Below are 22,732 nucleotides of genomic sequence, written 5' to 3'. Positions count from 1 at the left end.
TTTCCCTTCCAGTTTTCTTCCATCTGTCTCTCGCTCTCTCTCACTCAGCTGAGTTCAGTGGAGGGTAGTGAACAGAGTCCTGACTTATGCATCACACTGGACTCTTTATCTTTCACTCACACACACTCAGACACAATGTAGTTATATTGTTGCATCAATAAGCTGCCTCACAAGATTCCCATTGGAACAATCACAACGTTTATAAATCAAACCGTATGAATAATAAATACAGTTGCAAGAATATTTGTTGCCCTTGTTGCAACTGATTGGGATCCAAATGAACAATGAATTGAAAGATAAAAGCATACTTTGTCTTCCTTTTAAAGCACTTATTATGTTATTTGTTGTGTAATGCATTTACATGTGTATTATATCATAGCATCATATTAAAGTATTATTTTTTTATCTTATCTTGTAAATACACTAAAGTCTCATCACATAAAAGATCAGATAAGATGAATGGTCATGAATATTGAAGTAACAGCTGAATCACTAATTTCATTATAGCAGCAATAGATGTAACATGGGCTTGAGGGAAGTTTGTATGTGACAGAATTTGTATTTTACTACTGAATACAACAGAAATAGCCACTTTGTTAGGTACACCAGTTGAACAGCTTGTTCAATCAAATTGAAGGAAATCCATGCTTTTAAGCATGCGGACATGGTCAAGATGATCTCCTGAAGTTCAAATCAAGAATCAGAATGGGGAAGATTTAAGTGATTTTGACTGTGGCATGGTAGATGGTGCCAAACTGGTTGGTCTGAGAACTTCAGAGACCACTAACCTACTGGGATTTTAACACAGAACCTGAAAAAGAAAAAATATCAAGTGAGCAGCAGTTCTCTGGAAGAAAGTGCCTTATTGATGCCAGAGGTCAAAGAAGCCTAGACTGGTTTGAAATGACAGAAAGGCAATATTAATTAAAATAACAACAATTGAAGGTCAACCTTGAAGCAGAAGGACCACAGCAGCAGACAACCACACTTGGTATATTATTCTGTGTCCTGTGTATTAAAACTGCCCCAATCCTGCCGCCGCAGAGACAGCATCACATTACTCAATATTGTATTTTGATTTTATGGCTGGGAGCTGTTAAACTGAATTGCCCATTGTGGGATAAATAAAGTTTTCTGAGACTGAAACATCACTTGAGATCGACTTCCACTGGCTCCTCATCCAACAACAAATTCATGACAAAATCCCCCTGATCATCTACACAAAGCCCTCCATAACCCTGCCCCCTCCTACCTGACTGACCTCCTAAAATATGTTTCACCCAACCCAAGCACCAAACACCAGACCTCCCTCAACTGCTCAGAAACTGCACATATGTTTGATCCAGTTTTACTTTTTGAATTTGTAAAGTGCTTTTACATACCTTTTAAAGCACTGAATAAAATGCATTAATAAAACAAAAACAACATACCAGCTAAGTATTCATATTATGAAAAGTATTCTAAATATGTTAACAGAGACATTTTGTGTTTTTAAGAGGTCAAAGGTTAGTGCCCAGGCTTTGCCTCTCTGCACATGACCTCGACAGGAAGCTCCCACAGTTACACTGTGGCTCTCTGAGAGGGCGCGCTTCAAAACTGACTCCATTGTCTTTGTGTCTTTTCACAGTCTCGCCCACACGCTACGTCTCTCTCTCCTGCTACTGCCACAAATAACACACAACACACTCTGAAACAAAGTTTGAATTGAAATAATGACAATAGTAACACTGTTGCATGTGCTTTTCAACAATACACCACATATAACTGTTGGTGAGTGATGTCTGATGCTGCCGTTCAGTCAGTCACTGAAGAGGAGAGACACCCTCTACTGGGCTTCACTGGGATTGCACGAGACAGACCCTGGAGATCTCACTATTGGCAATGAATATATTACATATTTTGAAGATATTACAGTTGTTAGAGATAGAAAATGAACCACTGACAATTTATTTTACGTTGGTTCTTGAAGAAATCTTTTTGATTTATATTCAAGTTTTATTTCTTTTATCAACAGTCAATTGTCATGTATGTATTCTATATCACGCAGCAGTTTGTGTCAATGTTTGATGTTTTCCTGATTCATTTATAAATCATATTGTGAATTATCGTCACGAGTATTAACCAGACTCAAAGGTGTGCAGTGAAATGTGTTGTTTTAAAGCAGTGCAAAAACCCAATTATACTAAATTATATTAAATCGTCACACTGGAGATATCAATCAATCAGCGTCTGAATTTGTTTTATTGACCAATGTGTTTTGACTTTACTTGACCTGAGACAACCTGTGTTCCACTGGGTATGAATGACCACAGAGGTTTGTGATCAATGTACCTCCGGAATTGAAAAACAAAACAAAAATGTGACAGGATACAAATGTTAAATGTCAGAGCTTCCAAATGAGCTGAAACACATGCTTCCATCAGATGTGATTAATAGATTCACCCTAATTTAGCCTCTGCATTGACACCCTGGGTTTCATTCAAAGCTGCTTCAGAGACACGCTCACATGCATATGGACAAACACACACACACAGTTACAGTCCCTAAACCATGTTCTAATGACCAGAATTGAGTCAACCCTCTTGGGCATTATAAAGCATTTTATTATCTTAAAAAAACAAAATACAAACAAAAAAAAAAAAAACATAAAGAGAGGTGTGTCCCCACATTTGTTTTTTAGGTGGCGAGCAGTTAAGTGTGATTGATGGTAACCTGTCAGTGGCCCTGATACTCGACACCGTGCCTGCGTCACTGCCTGACACGGCGACGTCAGTCCCATCTGTGGAGCATTAAAATACAGGAGCTACGGGGCAGAGCAAGAGAGAGAGAGAGAGAGAGAGAGAGGGAGAGAGAGAGAGAGAGAGAGAGAGAGAGAGAGAGAGAAAATGAGCAAAAGAGAAGAGAGGCCTGTAAAGCAGAGCAAGCTGTCATCTGAGCATTCATTCATCATCCACAAGTCTTTACTGTGACACAGCCGAGCGTGGAAATCGTTTTGCCAAAGCCAACCTGCTGCACTGGGGCAGGCACTTATTCAACGGATATTTACAACATTTATCACACGTGACACAGATCTCATCCAGTGAATAGAATAGAATAGAATAGAATAGAATAGAATAGGAATATAATAGATATGCCGAGTGGTCACACACAAAACAAAAGCATTATTCAGCTGATCAGCGCAAACAGAAAACAAGTTCTGACAGACAAAAGACAAAACTGCATTCCTCCCATCATGTGTGGTCATGAAAATTACAGTTAAGATGCAAAAATTGTATAATAATGCGACATCTATAAAAAGTTATTAGAATATGATTTTTTTGACTATGTTGTGCAGCTCATGTTCTCTTCAGTATTACACAGCAGGAGGACGAACACGGGGTGTCCGACTGTTTTTGCTGGTTACATTTCCTTTGACCATTTTAAATCATTTATATGACTTGACAATAAGCAGACATACAGTATAGAATAAAACGATATTGTAGGGTATCGTCCTTACTATGTGAACTGCCTTGAACAATGTATGCTGTGATTTGGCGTAATAATGACATGATATGTAACATTTCTACATTGAAACAAAAAGAAATGGCAAGACAAACAGTATATACAGTATTTTTTGTTAAGAAGGCTACTTGCATTCACCAAAACATTGGCAAATTTCTGTAAGTTTCTGTTATAGGATCAGTTTTGTCCTAATGTGATGAGCAGCTCGGCGCGAGCAACGTTTAGCTCAACAGAATACAGTGAACTATAGAAACTGTCCGTCTGGTCCCATTATGGCTTTAAAAGCACACTGGGAACAATTCACGGTGACATTTTCTGTGTGTGAATCGCTGCATGACATTTAGGTCAGACCAGTGTGGTTTGGTGTGGTTGTTTCTGCCATGGCCCCTCACATAGAGTACAGTAGAGGGAGAACCACCCTGTTTTGTTTGTTTTGTCCTTCCTCTCCTTTCCTGCGACAACAATCTTTTTCTTTTTGGCCATGCAGCAAACTGACAGATTGATCTGTTTTACCTGCTACAATCTGATCGGCCGTCATGTTTATTAAATGTGTTTAAACAGCTGCGTTTGCTGAATGTACTCTATGTTCTTTCCATTTCCATCTCGCAAAGACGCGGTGCCTAAATTTCATATCTAGGTGTTTTGCAAAAAAAAAAAGTCAACCTATTCTTTGAACTGTTTTCCGTGGCAAAAACACATTAGATTTGGCTCCCGGCGCTCCCTGTTTGTGCCTCTGTCTCAGTTACTCACTAATCCCCCCTTGATTAAAAAACATGAAGGAAACAGCTCCGTGCTGCATTTATGCTGCAGATCCTCCTCAAAGCATTCAGCAAAGTAACACTGAATTTGAAAGTAGAGAGTACTCTCAGACGTGGCGTAGTTTCACACCAAACATAAGTGAAAGTTAAGTATAGATGTTGAGTAACTGTGAAATAAACGTATGACCATTGTTCAGAATCAAGCAAAAAGAAAAAAAACCCAACAACAAAAAGACAGAAAGTGAAGAAATGGAGCTGACACAACAGAGGCAGGAACACTGAAGCACTTTACTGAGCTTTGTGTAAACTGAGAAGAATGAGACAAAACATAGAAAAGCTAGCGTTGTGAGAAAGACTGCACTGTTTCTATGATGACGACAGGAGAGTTACTTAGTTTAGTTCCACCCAGTGCACATGTGCTGTGCACGTGGTTTACCAGTATTATACGACACACATATATTAAAGTTTATTTGTGAAAATGAATGTGCCAGAGTATAAAGAGTGCATTTCTTTACACAGCCAATTAAGTTTTCACTCTACCAACGTGCTCATTTGCAAACACATGATCAGGCAGACACCTGACCAACAGCTGCTCTGTAAATTAAACTCTCTCTCTCCCAGTGTGTGTGTGTGTGTGTGTGTGTGTGTGTGTGTGTGGCGCCACTGTCTCCTTTTAAGTCTGCGCTCTGTGATTAAGGCTGAACAGTTTATTTTGCTAAACTAACAGCAAAAAGTAAAAAAGACAGAAAAATAAACACAAAGGTACTCTCTCTCTCTCTCTCTCTGTGTGTGTGTGTCCAGTTCTTTCATGTGAACTGTATTCTCTGTGACTCCTCGGTGACGCCTGTAATCATCACCTCAGACCATGGCCTCGTCTTTGGGGAAAAAACTCACACACCATGGTTTAGTTGCCTGCACTGAGGGGAGGACGGCCTCTCATACACTTAACACAGTGAATTAGCTGCTGATATGATTTTTTTTAACAGATATAAGCAAATGTTACTTCCTTTGCTATAATAGTGTTATACTGTTGGAATTGGTCCAATTTCCTAAAAAAAAAATTATATCACTGAGTTTACAGTATGACAGTATACTGAATTGTGAGCCCTGTATTGTGATGCATATTGTATTAACAGATTCTTGGCAGTTCCCAGCCCTAATGCATACACAGACACATACAAAAATGCAAAATTACTTATTACGCTATGAAATACTTCTGTCTGACAAGCCCATCTAGCCTGGTGGTAAAATTCTATTTTTTTTTTTTTTACATTTAACAAGGTAAAAGTGACGGAGAGCTCATTTACAAGGGTGACCTGGCCAAGAGGCACACCTTAATAAAAAATATCACAAATACAAGATTATAAACAATAAGTTAAAATAAAACACTGTTTTTAAAGATGACGCGAAAAGCCTCAAATGAAATGAAGTCCATAACCTCTGCACACCTGCAAACGCTCAGCCACGACCCAGCACCAGAGAGTGAATTTGAGTGTGTGCGTTCATGCACGGACAAACCGTGAAAAGCCCAACGTTACATGACAGTACACTGTACACTGTAGCCTACGCATGTCTGTGTGTGTGAGGCCCGCAACCTAACACTGGCGGATCTGTTGGTGAGGCAGATAAATGAAGGTTACTGCACGCCAGACCACCATAAGAAGACACAGATGATTTAAGAAATGCCTTGGAAACACTTTTAGACACATCTATTACGACAAAATTCTTGTTGGCTGTAATCCCCGCTTTCCTTTGCCAGGACCAGTGACAGTTATGCTCGGTGGAAGGCAAAGGATGGCTTTAAAATTCATAAAACAAATAGGAGATTCATGAAGTGTGACTGAAAACCTAGGCTCATATATCCTGGCTTCATTGACCTGGCAAACGTAGATAAGTGCCTGACCTCTGGCACAGGCACGGCACATCTGTCTTAAAGACAAGAGTTTATGAACATACATATCTGTAACAGGGGGGAAAAAGCAAAGTGCTGCTTGACAGAACTGGCATCTAAAACGATACGTGTATCCCAACATTCACACTCGGTGATTTTGATGAATTAGGGTAATAAAGATTCAATTTTCCCCTCCTCTCCTCCCCGGTTAAATTGACAGGAATATTAGGTTTCTAAGAAAATGCATTTTTGAAGCTGAACCTCACTTAACTCACTCTATATGCAACCTGCCAACACTGTCATCTTTGTAGGGCTTGTATTTCATATTAAATTACCGTCTGCATGAATCATACTCTCTCACCCCCCACGCTCCAAATAAAACTGTGTTTGCTGTCAGTGGTTGATTTTGAAATAATCTTTAGGATTTTTGCGTCGCTTTCCTGGCTGTGGTAACTTGCACAATGCTCTGTGTCAACTGCCACTTCATTTTGTTCTTGGCCTGCCTTATAGACGGCATTTAGGAACATGAGATTAGCAGCCTGTGTGGGTCCACACAGCAGACTGTAAGTGAACGTGCCTCGAGCTAATGAGGCCAATTGCTCGTGTGGTCACCAGCGAAGAAGATATCAAATCAGATAAAAGCAAAATTTACAGTACACTAAACTACTTTATATGAAAGCAAGTCTAGACCAAGAGTAACCGTCACAATAATCAAATTTACCATGTAGAGTGACACATTATAACATTTACTGAACAGCTGAGGCTGAAAGAGAATCTAAGTAGTCGTGAACGTATGCTCTAAACCTGGTCTATTCATATAACCAACTTCATAGTGACCCAGCCTGTGGTTCCACCAGAAATAACTGAAGAAATAACTGAAGAAATAACTAGAGAACCACTTTTCACTGTCCCTCAAAGATTGGTTTGATAGCAAGTGTTAGTTCTTTTGTATTGTGCACCTTTTGAAACACTTTGAGGCGTACGAAGGACAGGTAGGACCAAAATAATGTCTATTACTAGTTCTTTCATTATTTTAAATTTGTCATCACCTGCTGCTGACTGGCTGCAGAAAATGCCTGGCCCAGTTAAATGACTTGCGGCCCAACTGAGTTTGTAATTGAATAGCCCTGCTCTAAACTAACTCAAAGGTCTAGTGTGAACCACTTAGGGTAGGGTTTATAGGCAGAAGTTGATACCACCTATAAATATGCCAATAAGTATATACCTATAAGTATGTTTGTGTAAAATTAGAATCATTTAGCATTTTAAGCCACTTTTACACTTAGTAGAACACCCACAATTTTTGAGCCTGGGTGAACCTGCTAGAAAGTTGATTTACACACTTCCCATCAGCAGTGGTTGTTCTGCCCTGAGGCGTTTTCTTTTCACCCCTCGACGTGCGTGAATGCTGACGTCAGTAACGGCATCACAAACAAAACCAGTTGAAGGAAGAAAACTAAAGCATCAATAACACAATGGAGCTCAGTGACAAGGTTTTCATTTTTGTGTTGTGTTGTTTTTTTTTCACTTCAGTTCCTCTTTCACTTGATCAAGCTAATGAAATATAAGATACTGAACACTGTCCCATGACGCACGATTTTGCGTAGCTGCCAGAAATTAAGCAGACAAAGAGGAAATTAGCACGTTAACTTGCAATGCAGAGTTTAAACCTGGTGCGAATGACGATTTAACACATTCAGACTGGTCAAAAACTAATTTAAATTTGGGTGTAAAACTTTGGGCTTTATGAAGGCCAACATGTTTGCACCTCCAGAAACAAACAAAGCATGCATTTCTTCTTTTGAAGAAGGATCTTACGACGCAAACAAACAAAGAAGAACGTCATCCTTCCCGTTATGTGAAGGTTCACTGGCGTCCGTAATCGTAGTCTTCCATTTGTTACAATCTGCAGTCTCGACATTTGTTACCGCTAATTCTTATGATGAGATGAAACGCAAGAGTTTTACTAAAGTCAACTTGGGGGAATAACAATGTCTTTGTCACGTGGTCCTGCTTTTGAGACATTTCATTTCATGAGACAATGAGTGTCTGCACATCATTTCAACATAATGTGGATTTATTGACCTGTTGGTTGCCATCCACAGAGCACAACTGCAGTAGAGAGTCAAGCTTGTTTATTGTTCCTCACTGGCCAACAAAGTAAACTACAAGTACATGTGCTGACAGATGACTTTTATAGCCGAAGAAAATTTCATAAAACTCAAATCATAGGATAAAACTTTAAATCCAATATGCTGCTACTGTCTTCTACTGGATTTTTTTTTTAGGAGAATCAAATCGAGAGGGAAAAAAACAGGCATTAAACTTCACAGCTGAAAGTTGAAAGGAGAAAACTATGACCACAACTGGGCAGAATTAACCATCACTGCTGATCCAGCGTTTCAAAAGAAGAGATATGGGACGCATCAAGAACAGATGTATTCAACACTTGAGTTTATATGGTACGTGATGCGCTCACATGCACATAAAAGTATTTGTACCCGTGCCACATATCCATCTAAGGACAGAGGGTTAGTGTTGTCTTGCTGTTGTCTTCTGTTATTAATGGAGAGGCACGCAAAACCTTTTTGGTGTCTGATGTCAGAAGATTCAGATTTACATCTTGGCCCCCCACAGGTTCTGCCTGTTAGCTTCAGTTATGCCACTGTGAGGATCCACTCATGAGCACCAAAACATTTGATATACACACAAAACCTACAGTATCTGGAATGCCTCAGTGCCTACATCAGCTCGCTGGATGCCACTTCACTACTTGTTTTAAATGGATGTCTGGGATGAGGAGGAAATAGAGACACGCAGAGGTCAAAATAAAGGTAAAGACAGGAAATTACATACAGTATATAAATATGTAAGAGGATTGTGGTTTTTTTTTATGCCATGTGTTATTACTGTTGTCTACTGATTCTTATCTCCTTGTTAAATATATTAGTTTTTCATATTAGGCACTGGTAAGACGCCCTGCACTCTGCGTGTCCTGTGAATGAAACAGTAGTCCATGGCCAAGTGGAAAGGGAACTTGGTTTGTAACTGAAGGGTAGCCTGTTTGAGGCTGAGCAAGGAACCCAACCCCCATTACTCAGTGGCTGCCTGCTGCTCCTAATTCTAGGAAGGTTTCTAGTGGGTTAATGGGTTAAATGCAGAGAAGCAATTTCCCCTGCGGGACTGACAAAGGACTAATTTATTTAGTAGTGATGGGACAATATACGATATTGTTGCTCATCGCGATAAAAAGCACTAAAATGTATTTCATCGTAACAATCGAGAATGGAGAAAAACATCATGAAGATCCTGTCCAACTCACACACATACTATGCTTGTGGGTTTTTTGTATTTGCCACAAGGGGGAGCTGCATCTTTCATCATGATTGTATTAAATAAATCTTTTAATTAAGGTGCAGAAAGACTGCTATACCTGTTTTTTTTTTTTTGGTTAGGATAATCGAGACGGGAACATTTCTATATCGTCCCATGTCTCATAGTGACTAAGGCTGAACAATTTGGGGAAAATATCTAATTGTGATTTTGTCTGACAGATATTGGTGAGCAATAGAAGTCTTATAAAGCTTTATGTATGTTTATTTTCTTTCTTCCTTTGAGATTTTGAGTTTCCAATTTGCGATTTCGATTTAAAAACGATGAATCGATCGGCCCTGGTGGTCACTCAAAAGATCAATACCATAACTCAGTCTTTGCACACTTTCCACATCACACACATCAGCTGACGCTCTTTGGCGAACACTGCTGCACATAATGGGAAGTGATTGAAGCTCCGATGTGTTCAGCTATGTGTGCAACAATTCCGTACTTCAAATTTTAGTACACAGAGGAGATCTATGCTTGTTTAAGAGCAGAAGTCAGCTACATTTCCTGGCATGGGACTTGTGGGTAATTAAAGTGACAGGACAACTGCCCTTTTAAACCCCCCAAGCTCAGAAATGTTCTGCATCACATCTGATAAACAACGATCCTCTCTGAGAAAGAGAACGTAATGTAAACACTGCTTTATCTCCGCGTCCTCCTTCAACCTTGACACTGGCTCTGAGGATCGTGTGTGCGACGACAGAACTTATAGTGGACTTTTCCTGTGAGAATATTCCATAATTAAGCAACAGTGGCATTTGACCCTCCTCCATACTGGTAGAATACTATTCCTTGTCCTTTCCTTGTTTTATTTTTAGTTTGTTTTGGGGGTTTTTCTTCTTCTGTTTCTATTGTTTTATTATACACAATTTTATTTAATTGTTGTGATGTGTGTTTATTATTATTGTGGATGTTTTGTGGTACAGGTTTCTCCCCGTGGTTGCACACTTTCAAGCATTGTTCTTTTCTACTCATGCATGTGGAGGTTCATGTACTATGTCGTTGCTGCTGATGTTGGAAAAGATGTCAATAAATAAATCATATATATATGTATATATATATATATATATATATATATATATATATATATACATATAAAAACAGTGGCATTTGAGCCAAAAATGGCTGATATTGTTGCAATGAGATGATGTCCTATTACAGGCTGGTGGGTAGTTATAGCTGCAGCAAAAATCACTTAAACCAACCCTATCCACAAGAGTTTCCTGTATATTAAGTGTTATTTGACTTTATTTCACGTTGATAGTGGAATTGTGCAAAATGCTTGTACAACTTAATCAAATATACATCAGTATAAATGCAGAAAGTCCAAGTGTTGAAGACGATATAGATTTTATGTCGATGTGAACATAAATGATAAGGGCAAAAAAATAATGTTTTTTTTGGTAAATATCACAGCTGATAAAAGAGTGTATGCAGTCCACAGATATCCAGTGATAATACCATTATCTCATTGAATATCAGATTTTTCATTTGCATTAACAGTTTCAGTGGATGCTGATAGAAACTTTGAGTGATGCAGCAGTTGTTACAGGTAGAGGAGACCACAGGTCATTTAATATTATTTTAATACTATTTTCTTCTTTCTAGTAGGGGAAATTTGGGCTGGGAAATAATTCATTTACCCTTTTACTGTGGTATAACGTATTTGCTCATTTACCATTTATTATTTACCATGTGACCATTTTACCGTATACTTTTTTCTCTGTTTAACAAGTTTAAAACTTGGTTTATGCAAATCATTTTGTACATTTAAAAAAAAAGTGTTAGTGACCTCAGTTGTACGACGTTTAGTCAAAGGTAAGTAAACTCTGATCTAAATAAGAGCTCTTATCAGCTTTATTTATGTATGTATTTATTTATACACTGCATTGATCTGTATTTAGTGCAATGTGCAGCATGCTGGATGACTGTGTGTGTGTCTGTGTGAGGGAGAGAGAGAGAGACAGAAAGAGAGAGAGAAGGAGACACTTAACTGGAGAGACAGACAGAAGAGTGAGTAAATGAATGTAGCTCTTAATTACCGCCTGCGTTTCTGTATGATGTCAATAGGTCTGTTGACAGCGCACGGTGATCCCCATTTGTTCCCACTCCTCACAGTAATACTCCGCTCCACGGAGTAACAGAAGAACCCACAGTTCGTCGGCACACTCATGTTTTCTTTAGCCCGCTCTCTCTCAGTAACTCTCCCTCACCCTCCTCTTCTTGGCGGCTCCTCCGCTCTCCTCCCTCTCTTGGATCTCCTCTTCAGCTTGGGGCCCCTCTCATCGCTCTGAGCCCTCCGCTTCTTCCTCGTCTCTCTGGCGGATGGGTCGGGCTGTCCGGCTCTGCGCTGCCTCCCCCCGGGACTTCTCATTACCTCCGGCAGCGGAGTTGGGCTTCACGCCTGCTGCAGCTCCAGCACCAGCACTGGCTCCAGCGCACGCGGCTCGTGTGACCGGCGCTGGTTAATGCATGCTTCTGTCTGTCTGTCTGTCTGTCTGTCAGCTGCTGAAAGTCTGCTTTCTCTCGTTCTTACTTTCTTAGTGGACGTGTGGATGTTTTGGAGTGAATTCCTCTCGGAGCACCTGAGTTCTGAGTCTTCACCACTCTCTGCACAGATCATTCAAACCGTCTCCAGTGCGCATCTTGTCTTGGCTCTGTGTCTAAATGTGGCGCTACATTGCAGCGCGCGCTCTCGCTCTCTCTCCCTCTCTCTCTCTCTCTCTCTCTCTCACTCTCTCTCTCTCTCTCTCTCTCTCACTCTCTCTTTCTCTGCTACACCTTGATTCACAGAAAAAACACCGGTCTTCTCCTTACCTGCAAACTTGCTCCAGTTTGTCACAGTAGTCTCTCTCTCTCTCTCTCTCTCTCTCTCTCTCTCTCCCTCTATGTGTGTGTGTAGGCATGTGTCTGAATTTTGTGTGTTCTGAGGACCAAAAAACCATATAAACTATAGGGAGCGAGGACATTTTACGAAAGTGAGGACATTCTGGCTGGTCCTCAGGTTCTAAAGGGGCTTCTTGGTGGTTAAAGTTAAGATCAGAGTAAGGGGCTGTGTATGAGTGTCCTCACTACGACTGCTGTGCAGACTTGTGTGTGTGCGGCATACTGTAGGGGACAGTTTTAGTGAGTGAGGTCAGAGCTGAGAAAGGGGGCAGGATCTGAGCCAGGCTTGGTTCCTCCTGCTGCCCTCTCCAAAATCATTTAACACTCTCTCTCTCATGCACACACACACACTGGTTTCCATGACTTCAGGGGACATTGCATTTACATTCATTTCCTGGAGACTTGCTCTAACCTTGCCTAGATTATGGGGACTTGATTTTTGTCCCCATAAAGAAGGCAAGTCCCCATAATGTGACTGTCTAAACAGATTTAGGTCCCCACAACATAAGGAACACCAGGCACACACAGACACACTGTGTGTGTCTGTGTGTGTGTGTGTGTGTGTGTGTTTGTGTGTAGAGGAGAGAGGAATGTCTTGTCTATGTTAGGTAAAGGGATTAATAACAGGATGAGTATGATAGGGTATTACAATAAGTAGCTCTTGGGACAGAGCTTGCTGAGAATGAGGAACATGGACAAACACACACACGGACACACACACACACAGGCCTCGGACACCAGCATGCAAGGTCACAAATAGTCAGGTGGCAGAGTATTTTTAAAAGAGCAGAAAAGTTAAAAGTAAACATGAAGCCTCTCAGTGTCCTTTATATCAAACCTTCAAATTGCAAACCTGGATAGAGGCCATGAATTGACAGGTTAAAGGGTTTTTGTTCAAATGAGCCATTATGTGAGTGAAACAACCTCTTATTATTTACAGAGGGTGTGTTTTCTGATTGCACACTTTGTTGTCGCCAAGCCCTTGGGACAAAGCATTCCAACACTACAAGCACAAAGGATTATATTCAAAATACTATACATGTACTTTGATGTGTTGACCTTTCACCTTTCCTGTCCAATCATAGCTCATGACCACAAATATGCAGATCTATTTTATGGAAACATTCGATTTCTTCTGATAATACTAGCTCTGTAATGAGGAAGAAACCCACATGTCAAAGAGTTAACTTCTAAATGTTTCGCTTTCTCATGGTCAGTGTGTGTTTTGCCTACTGCCAGTATGCCCCAGTGCCTTCTGGGTAATGTTGTTCATTTAATCTGCGCATAATAACACAATGTGCTCTAATTGGCACAATTAGAGTGGCTTATTTGCTACTTGTATATTAGTAGCAAAGTATACCCTCATAGACCACAGAGCACATCATTAACTGAAAGTACATTAGTTTGTCGGGTTACATGTTTCACTAAGAAAGATACATTTTCAATATATGCATATAAAATATACATAGATACTTCTCCTGTATGTGGAAGATAATCCCATGAACTGTTAGCATTTAGGCTAACTTCAGCAGCTCTGTTGCACTGCTTTTCCTTTAAACGTCTTAAGCTTCGGTTAAAATCCACTCAAAAGTGTAAACGTGAATAAATGTAATTGCACTAACGTGTTTCAGGTCAGACTACTATTTTTTATTTATTGTAGATGACAAACAGGTCCAATTTTTTAACTGCTATGTAGGTTAGCCAGCTATTTACTGTTTTGGATATGATAGGCCATCTTATGTATTGTCATTTTGTCAAAATTGTTCTTTGTCAACCTGTCTTTTAGTTTTCTTATGAATTCTTATGTATTACTTTCTTTTTCTGTCCTAATTGTTCTTTGTTTGCCTGCCCAGGGACTGCAGAGGGAAATTAGCTATTAGCTAACTCTGGAACAATTGTAAAAATAAACTAAACCAAACCTTTACACGATAGCAGCTCCACTGTTCCACAAAATGCCAATAGTATTTGCTAAAGACATCAACAACCTGGTTTCCATTCAAATGTATTGTAACTGTTGTGTGAGCACCGGGTGTAACAGCAAACAATCAATGGGTGTCCAGCTTTCTCTTATGCATGAAAAACATCTCTGGGAATGGACTAGTCAGATTCTGCAGCATGATGAAGTTCAACTTAGCAAATTTACCAATGGCATCACCCCGCATCACTGGTCTTGACAAATGTAAGGCAGAGAAACAACGAATGGGAAGAATTTAAATGAAAAAGTAAGAAAATATTTGTGGTTATAGGCTGTATTTTTAACCAGGCTCCTTTCTAGAGGACCATAGAACCACTGCTTCATATTGAAGTTGGGACACATAAAAAATGCCATTTATGGACATCAATAATTATCATTATAATATTTTCTTTCTTTTTTTCAAAGCGAAGGTTAACACAAAATGAAATTTGGTTTTAACTTCTTTATGACAAACACTTTTTCGTATACTTTTTCATTTATCAAACAATTTGATATATAGTGAACCTTTTTCCAGCCCAACGTGCATATTTATAAAACTGAGAGAATTTATTCCTTCTGGAAAGAACAGTTTCTCTGACGTAAGCTCAATGAAGGATGTTTTGAATTAAAACCTTACAGTGACCTGCACTTTTGACACTTTTTCATGACAGGAAAATTGTTCTCATCATGTGTAGTTAAACAAGTAAAGTCCTTAAAGAAATGATTTTTTCAAAAGTCCCCTGTTATCTAGAAGGGACACGCACGCACACGCACGCACAGGCACGCACGCACACACACACAGACACACACTCGTGCACGTGCACAAACAGTCATTGTTTGGCAGTAATACAGACACTTTCACAGTCCTCAATGTATCTGCGTCACTGTGGTGGAAGATGGATGAAGGGAGAAAGACAGACATTGAGTGTTTGCCTCTGCTCAGTATCTTCACTTCTCTCCTTCAGACAGTCAAAGAGCTGAACTGAGGTTGATATGATGTGGTGAACTTATCTGTTAAACCTCATAAAATAGGGAGGCATCATCAATTGCAGCTGACCTCTGGGTTGTTGTTTTAATAGTCTATTATGTGCCAAGAGGCCTAATGACATCATGTGTTGGCTACATGCAGGCATGGCAAGCATTCCTGTATAATGAGCTGCTCTGAAGTCAGTGTGCTGCACCGTTTGTCACAGTTGTTTCCTGTCAGTGCACACAGTTTGTTTGTAAAAGCTGACTAATTCATTTTTATTGTGGTATTGGCCACTGCCAATAATTATATTTGAATAAAAATAATACAATTCCCCCAGTATAAAAACATGGTTGGTTTGGGTTTTACTTCATCTACATGTTTTAAATATAATTGTTGTTGTTTTTTAATTAAATTGTTAAAAAATATTTAAAAATGAATAATGTGTGTTTGCTTATGTCTGAAATATTAATGGAAACATGTATTGAAATGCATTGTTTAGGTACAGGTCTAACAACAAGAAGTAACAAATTAATGCTTGGAGGCTAAAAAAGGTTTATCCAATCATTTACGGTATGACGAGACCTGTTTATCTCAGATTATTATGTATTTTAAAATGGAAATCCCTTCGATGCACCTTCAAAACAGTTACATTACACACCTACAGCACAAAAATGCGCTCATAAAAAAATGAAGCTTTAAACATTCGATAAATTATTATTGTTATTATTTTATTTTCTCCTGATGATTTATAAATGTTTTTAAACCTTAAACTGCCAAGTTTTTGTCATGATGCATCAAAAAGAGTGATTTGAATGGGTTTCAATGGGGACATTTTTGGCCATAGGTGTGTTAGTGTGAGTATTTTATTTAACGTTGTTTACAATAGACAATAGAAAATGTGTCTTGGTGTGTGGTTAAACATGTATTGCATTTAGTCTGTGACCCAGAACAGACTTAATAAATAATAAATATACACATGTACATGAGAGTTTATACTGAGGGACTGAGTGTTGGGTACGGAAGAGTTCAAGAGTTTAAAAAAGCAGCTGCAGAAGAGCCCAACACACACTCGAGCAGGGAAGCCCATTCCTACATATGTAAGAGGATCTCCAGGAAGAATTATTCCCACAAAATTACCTCTTCTTTGAAAACAATTCTTTCTCACGTAAACAGTGCAATAATGTGAAAACCGTGTCTACATTGGAAATACATGAAAAACAGGTTTACAGAACTTCTTTCCCACCGTGCAAGAGAAAAGCAAACAAACTAAAACAAATGTCTTTGTGGTACAAACACTGTGTACGTAACAAAGCAGCAGCACCAGGTGTCAGCATGTGGTGCTTCCTATAATTAACTGAGTCTCAGTAATGTCAAACGTCATGTCATGCATGCACTGTAGTAAAGGCTGTCAGTGGGTCGCCTCATGATTCATTAGGCTGCCATCTGTTAGCATGACGGAAGGATTTGGGTCTGGACTGGTTTGGGGACCGTAAGGACGAGAGACTTGTTGGCACACATGGAAATGCAACACGCACGCACACACACACACACACACGCACACTCACACGTATGCACACACATTTATGACTTAAGGGGACATTAACTCTAAACTTAACCTTAGGTTTTTGCTGCTGCTGTTAACACGCCACAGTTAAAAATAGATGTCTGACTTTTTAACTGACCTCAGTTCAGCATTTATCTTGATCTTAACATGTGAATGAAATTAAGGAGGCGTTCAGTGACCCATAAAAAATGTATTTTAAAGCTGTAATTTTCAGGTAAAAAAACCCCAAAAACCTTAATAACCACAACAAAGATGTCTGAGGAAAGATAGAGACTGAAAGTTAAATCCTGCACTGAGATTTGGCGTCAAGTTTCCATTTTTACAAAGATAAAGTTGTATTCTATTAAGACACTACACAGTTGTTGTTGTTTTTCCTGAACAGGCAGTCATTGCACTCTGAGTATAATTTAGTCAGCTTCCCCCTCTAGTGGTTACAGGGAACAGTCGCCCTTTCAGCACTGAATAAGACTTTCCTCCATATTTAATTTAATAAGCCAATATGACAGTGTGCTTATTTACGCTGTTGTATTGAATGATTTCAGTTTCTGTTTTATCCTGGTAGGAGTACATTTGTGTATATATGGAGATCAAATTTCCTTCCAGACAATACAAGTTGAAGTGAACACATTGTATTTCATCATTTTGTGAAGCCCACTTCAAGTACCACTTTATAGGTTAATATAGTATGTAAATAATCTATTTTACGTACCTAGAGATGATGTAAACTTTGATTTGGTGCCATATAATCAAACTGAGTTGAAGCTGATCAGACAATTTGGACCAAATAATATAATTTTACAGGCCACTTACTTACAACTAAAGTGGCAGAAGAATCAGAGAAAAATAACTACACCTTCAGTTTCCTTTTGAATGTGCAATCTTGCTGCCGCCACAGTCTCTATGAGGTTCAGATAAAGTGAATATGGTTCATTATTGTCCTCTCTCTCATACAGTGGAGCTGTTCATTTTGACTTTCAGCAGCATTAGTGCTGTGTCGGGCTGCTGTTGCTGCCAGCCTCAGGAATCGATGAGGCTCTGGAGGCAATTGGGGAAATCAGTCATGCTGAAAATATGGAGTACAGCAGTGACGCACACAGCAGCCAGTCCACCACAGCCACACAGGCCCTATTGACTAAGCTGGGTGTGCGTTTGGGAGGGGGTTGGCAGCTATAACGGGACCTCTGACATTGACACTGTTGCCCTTTGGTTGGTTGGCCTCACTTGACACTTTTTTGTCGTCGTATAGAGCAACGTATAGATGTAATGTACAGAAACAGCAATTTCAATATCCTGAGACGTGTTCCCATTTATTCTGGTGCCATAACTTTACATGCAACTTATGACAAAGGTGTCATATAGTTGGTATTATATCACATTTGGTTGCTATGACTATAAGGATAAACACATGAAAACAACACATTTACTCCTAAACTGTGACTCTTCTGCTTAACATTTGTTCTGTTAGAGTTCCCGTCTGTGCAGACTTGATGAACCAACTATGAAATAAAAAAAAAATACCCTTGACACTTTTTGTTTGTCATCCACATCAGTGAAATAAGTCTTCTCACGGTCTCTCAGTCTCACCCTCTCCATCCAATTGCGGTACAAAAAGCAGCCCTATCTCAACTCTCATCCACTCTATCACGTCTTCACCACCCGCTCATCTGTGCCTTTAGCCACTTTGTCTAAATGATCTCTTTTTTCCAGTCACTCAGCTGCTGCGTCTGTCCCTCACCGTCGCTCTCTCTACTTCAGATAAAAACGACATCTTCTTAAACTGTCAGCGCAGCACTGACTATCTCCTCCTGATAACCACTGAGAGCTCTCTTCTGCAGCCATATTCGGCTAAATGCACTGACGCGGTGTTGTTTAAAAGTACACCACGCTGCCAGAGGAGCCATAAAAAGCATTGTTGAGAAGTATGTGTGTGTGTGTGTGTGTGTGTGTGTGTGTGTGTGTGTGTGTGGGAGTCATAAGGTAGGAAGAATCGTGCCCTGGTACTCTTAGTACAAGAGAAGAGGGTAAGAGCTGTCTCTATTGTGATGGACACATCTGAAATACAAGAGACTGCTTTGTATGTGTGAGTGTGTGTGTGTATACACTTGTATTTGACGTCTCTTTGGGACTTGTTCTGCCATAAACACCCATCTTGTCAGGACCAGTAGTCCTCATGGAGACCAAAACCTGGTTGTAATGAGACATAACCTCATTTCTGAGGAACCTGGTAATGATGAGGGCTAAGTGGTAAATTGTGGTTAGGTTAAGGGTAGAGTTAGGCATTAACAGGTTGGAATAATGTTTTGTTTTGGATTTCAATATGAGGGGGAACATAGCTGTGTAACGTGAATGTGTGTTGCGTTACATGGTAAAGTTATTCTTTCATTAAAGATGTCTTTTATATTTAGTACTTTTGATGGTAACTCTTTAATTTATACCCATATGGCATGATAATCGTTTTTGAAATGTGATATTATTGTAATGCTATCTTGTTTCTGCAGTAATCAGGGAGTAATAGCTTGGCCAAAACAATGGAAAATGTTTGATTTAAAACACAACAAACAGTTTTATATTTCACAGATGGTGGCCTACAGGAAGCAAAATATAACCTGGTATTGCTGTAATAGTTTCACTGTACAAGAGTTCTGATTGGTGCGTAGAGTGAAAAAAAAAAAAAATCTAAGCATTCTAATGCAAGAGTATGTTTCAGCACTTTTTTTTTATCATCGAAGTTGCGAGGCACAAATCAGGTAAGAGGAGAATAGAGGCTTGTTCTGTTCTGTACTTCAGTATTTCTGGCTGTGGTCTAAAATCTCCTGCTTTGATCTCCTCATATGATTCAATCAGGCTCATGGCTGGAGGAGGACAAATGACAGAGGCAAGGCACATGCCTTATGCCCAGAGTTCAGAGAACTTGAACACTATATTGAACACTAACCTGAAAAAAAGGTCTGATGTTTTTCCCCCTTTAATGTGAGGAAGAAGATATTCTTGATGAACATGTGTGTGTGTGTGTGTGTGTGTGTGTGTGTGCGTCTGGTCTTCCCATTTATGTATTGAGTCTCTGTTTTAATTCTTTTATGTAACAAACTCTGCTGCAGGGATCTTATGAGAGCTGGAGTAAATTGTATGGTTGTTTTTTTTTCTTCCCTAAATCCCACATGCTGACTACACAGTTGTATCAAGTTTCAGCTGCACTTGAGTCAAACATTCACATCAGCCTGCCTGCAAAAACCACAATTTCCCACCCAAAGCCATAAAAAGTGAATTTGACACATTATCTAATTTTCCTCAGTTGTGATTCTGTGATACAGAAAACAGGCGTGAGATGAGTCTAATGCTCTGCTGCTCTCATGGATCATTGTGCACGATCAGCAACGTGTCACTATTTCTTCAGTCTGCTTGTGAAAACAAAAAAGTTGAGGACCACATGACAGTCATACCGTGCCTAACAAGGAGAGATATTGGTGTACAGATCCATTGATCCATCATGCCACCCCGAGGCCTGCACTGCCAAATCCAGCACACAAGAGCAATGTCCTCTGGACTGAAGAGTGCCAGATCATTTAATTACAAAAACAAACCAATGCCATACTGTGGACATGTGTTTGTCATCAAAATGAGCCTCTCGCATGAGCACAACTTAAAATATAAATGCAGCATCATGTAGACATTGAGACAAAACACCACTGTAAACACATAATCAGATCATTGTGTTTCACGTCTTCACGTAAAAGACGATTAAAAACTCTGCCTTCACTCAAAATCACATACATACCCAATGCAGGAGTGTCTACGCGTGGAGAAGTTGCCATGCATCTTCCTCGAAAAGCGCAAGTCTTTGCTCATCATTTTTACGGTGGATAAACAGCTCAAGGATAGTTCAGAGAAATGTCAAAAGAGCAGCTCTGGGAGGTGGGAAATGCACAAAGTCGACATGTGTGGTGCAACAAAAATCCCCATGCTGTCGTGAATGAGAGAGGAGAGCTGTCCAAAATTCCTTTACATTATCTGTGCTCCTGAGAAGAAAGATCCCTTTGAGAGGACGGTGCAGGAAAAACAGGTCCAAGAGTGACAGATGCAAAATGATGGCAAGATGCAAAACAGGAGAAATCAGTGCAGAGTCTTGTCAGCTGCACCTGGCACGGGTGTGAATGAAAGGGAACAATAAGAGAGGCCTGCTGCATTTATTACACTCTACACATTAGCTGTAAGTATTACTCTTTCATTTGCTGCTCAGCTTTTGGTCCTGATGATAAGACTACGTCTGTTTGTTTTTGTAGGAAAAAAAAGGTTCAGAGCTTCTCTAGAGTGTGTGCATGTGGGGGTGTTTGACTTTGTTTGTGTGTGTGTGTGTGTGTGTGTGTGTGGACAGCCTAAAAAAGCAAAGAGTTTTGTCTCTAAGAGACGTTTGTCCGTTCAGTATCATCTCACTGACAGTGGTGCCAAAATCAAATCAAGATAATTTAAGGATGGTGTCAGCTGTCAGCGCTCATCTGGGGCTCGTTCCTCACTCATTCTCCTTCCAGCTCTCCAGCACAGACGTGCCAGGATGAAACGCCTCTCTTGTGCATGTGTCTGTGTGTTCTCGTACTCCTGAATAGGGGAACAGTCAGTCGGAATTCCTCCAAATGAGCTGCTAGCAAATTCCTCAACAATCAGCCCTGGACATGTGTCTGTCTGTTTAAAAAAAACAAGTCCAACGGCACTGACACAGGGCTGTCCATCGCTTCTGTGAGGCTGCACAGCCGACACACTGGGTTATTCTTAGTGGGGGAAAAAGTGAGATGGAAAGAGTGTTATAATCCCATCAAATGCTCCCTGGAGTGGGCTGTCCCAGGTCGTCCCTGTCAGCGGGCCATAACAAGACTTCTGCTCTCTCTCCTCCTCTTCTCTCCTGAGAGCGGTGGGACCAAACTCAGGCTTAAAACAACAAACAACAACACTACCTCCCCTGAGAGAGCGAGAGAGAGAGACAGAGAGAGAGACTGTGGAGGGGTGGGTGCTGCTGGGTTGGTCCAGAGATGAGATATGAGAGAGGAAGTTGGGCAGTAACACATTAATTACTTAGTATATTATTACTATAGTAACATTAAAAGTATTAAATAATTCCACTCAATCACAATCACTCGGTAGAGCTGCCCTGGGGCCAACTTTGCCTCAGCAGTGTTTACAAACATCAGCCCACAATTCCTGCGCGCTCTACCTTTAATCGAAAGTAAAGTCGAGTGACTGCGTTCCTCTTATCAATTTGTTTTTCTTGTCCTTCAGATTGTATCTTATGAGGTTGTGTACGTGCGGCAGGTCATGGCAGGTCACAGAAAACAGTGAAAGATGGCAGTTAGATTTTGTTTTGTTTTGAGAGGCGGCCATGTTCGCAGTTCTGCAGTTTGTCGACTAACTGCTGATGAAATAAAAGGGATTCAGTTTCAAAAGTAAGTTGTCGTTCATCACTTTTCGATTGTTGTCCAGTAATATAACGAAAAATTTAACTTATTATCTTTGATACCAAATAATAGGTAAAGTACTATTATTACATATTTAAATGAGCAATAAGTAACTTATGGCACTTTGTTTGTAACTTGCCCAACACTGGAGAGAGGAAGAAAGAGAGCGAGAGTGAAAGAGATGTATAAAGAGAGAATAACAGTATTTTCGGTTGTTGAAGTGGGACTAATAGAGGTGAAGTGAAAGAAGATAAAACAGGCTTTTTTTCTTCTTGTAGTGATCGTGTGCAAACTTTGTGTTTTCGTGTAACCGGCCTGCTTCCATGCCAGGCTGCAGCAGCACACGCATGCCGGTCACTCAATACTTCAATATCGCATGTGAG

The 22,732-nt window shown here is 40.0% G+C and overlaps 1 protein-coding gene across 7 annotated transcripts in view; it reads right to left on the bottom strand.

The window, feature by feature from the left end:
• pde4ca (phosphodiesterase 4C, cAMP-specific a) overlaps positions 1-22,732 on the bottom strand; it is a 50,374-nt gene that overhangs the window by 15,976 nt on the left and 11,666 nt on the right. Inside the window, exon 1 of one of the 7 annotated variants that reach the window (XM_058624901.1) lies at positions 20,681-21,756. The exons of 4 other annotated variants lie outside the window; for them this stretch is intronic. In XM_058624901.1, coding sequence (XP_058480884.1) covers positions 20,681-20,754 — 74 coding nt within the window. In that variant the 5' untranslated portion in view covers positions 20,755-21,756. Of the gene's footprint in view, positions 1-11,573; positions 12,210-20,680; positions 21,757-22,732 lie in introns of those variants that run through there. 2 more of the 7 variants (XM_058624892.1, XM_058624900.1) reach the window with 2 other exon arrangements.

Source organism: Solea solea, chromosome 1 (assembly GCF_958295425.1).
Source record: "Solea solea chromosome 1, fSolSol10.1, whole genome shotgun sequence".
In the NCBI taxonomy this organism is placed as follows: Eukaryota; Metazoa; Chordata; class Actinopteri; order Pleuronectiformes; family Soleidae; genus Solea; species Solea solea.
The sequence above is the reverse complement of the archived record's forward strand: the minus strand, read 5'-3'. Positions and strand labels throughout refer to the sequence as shown.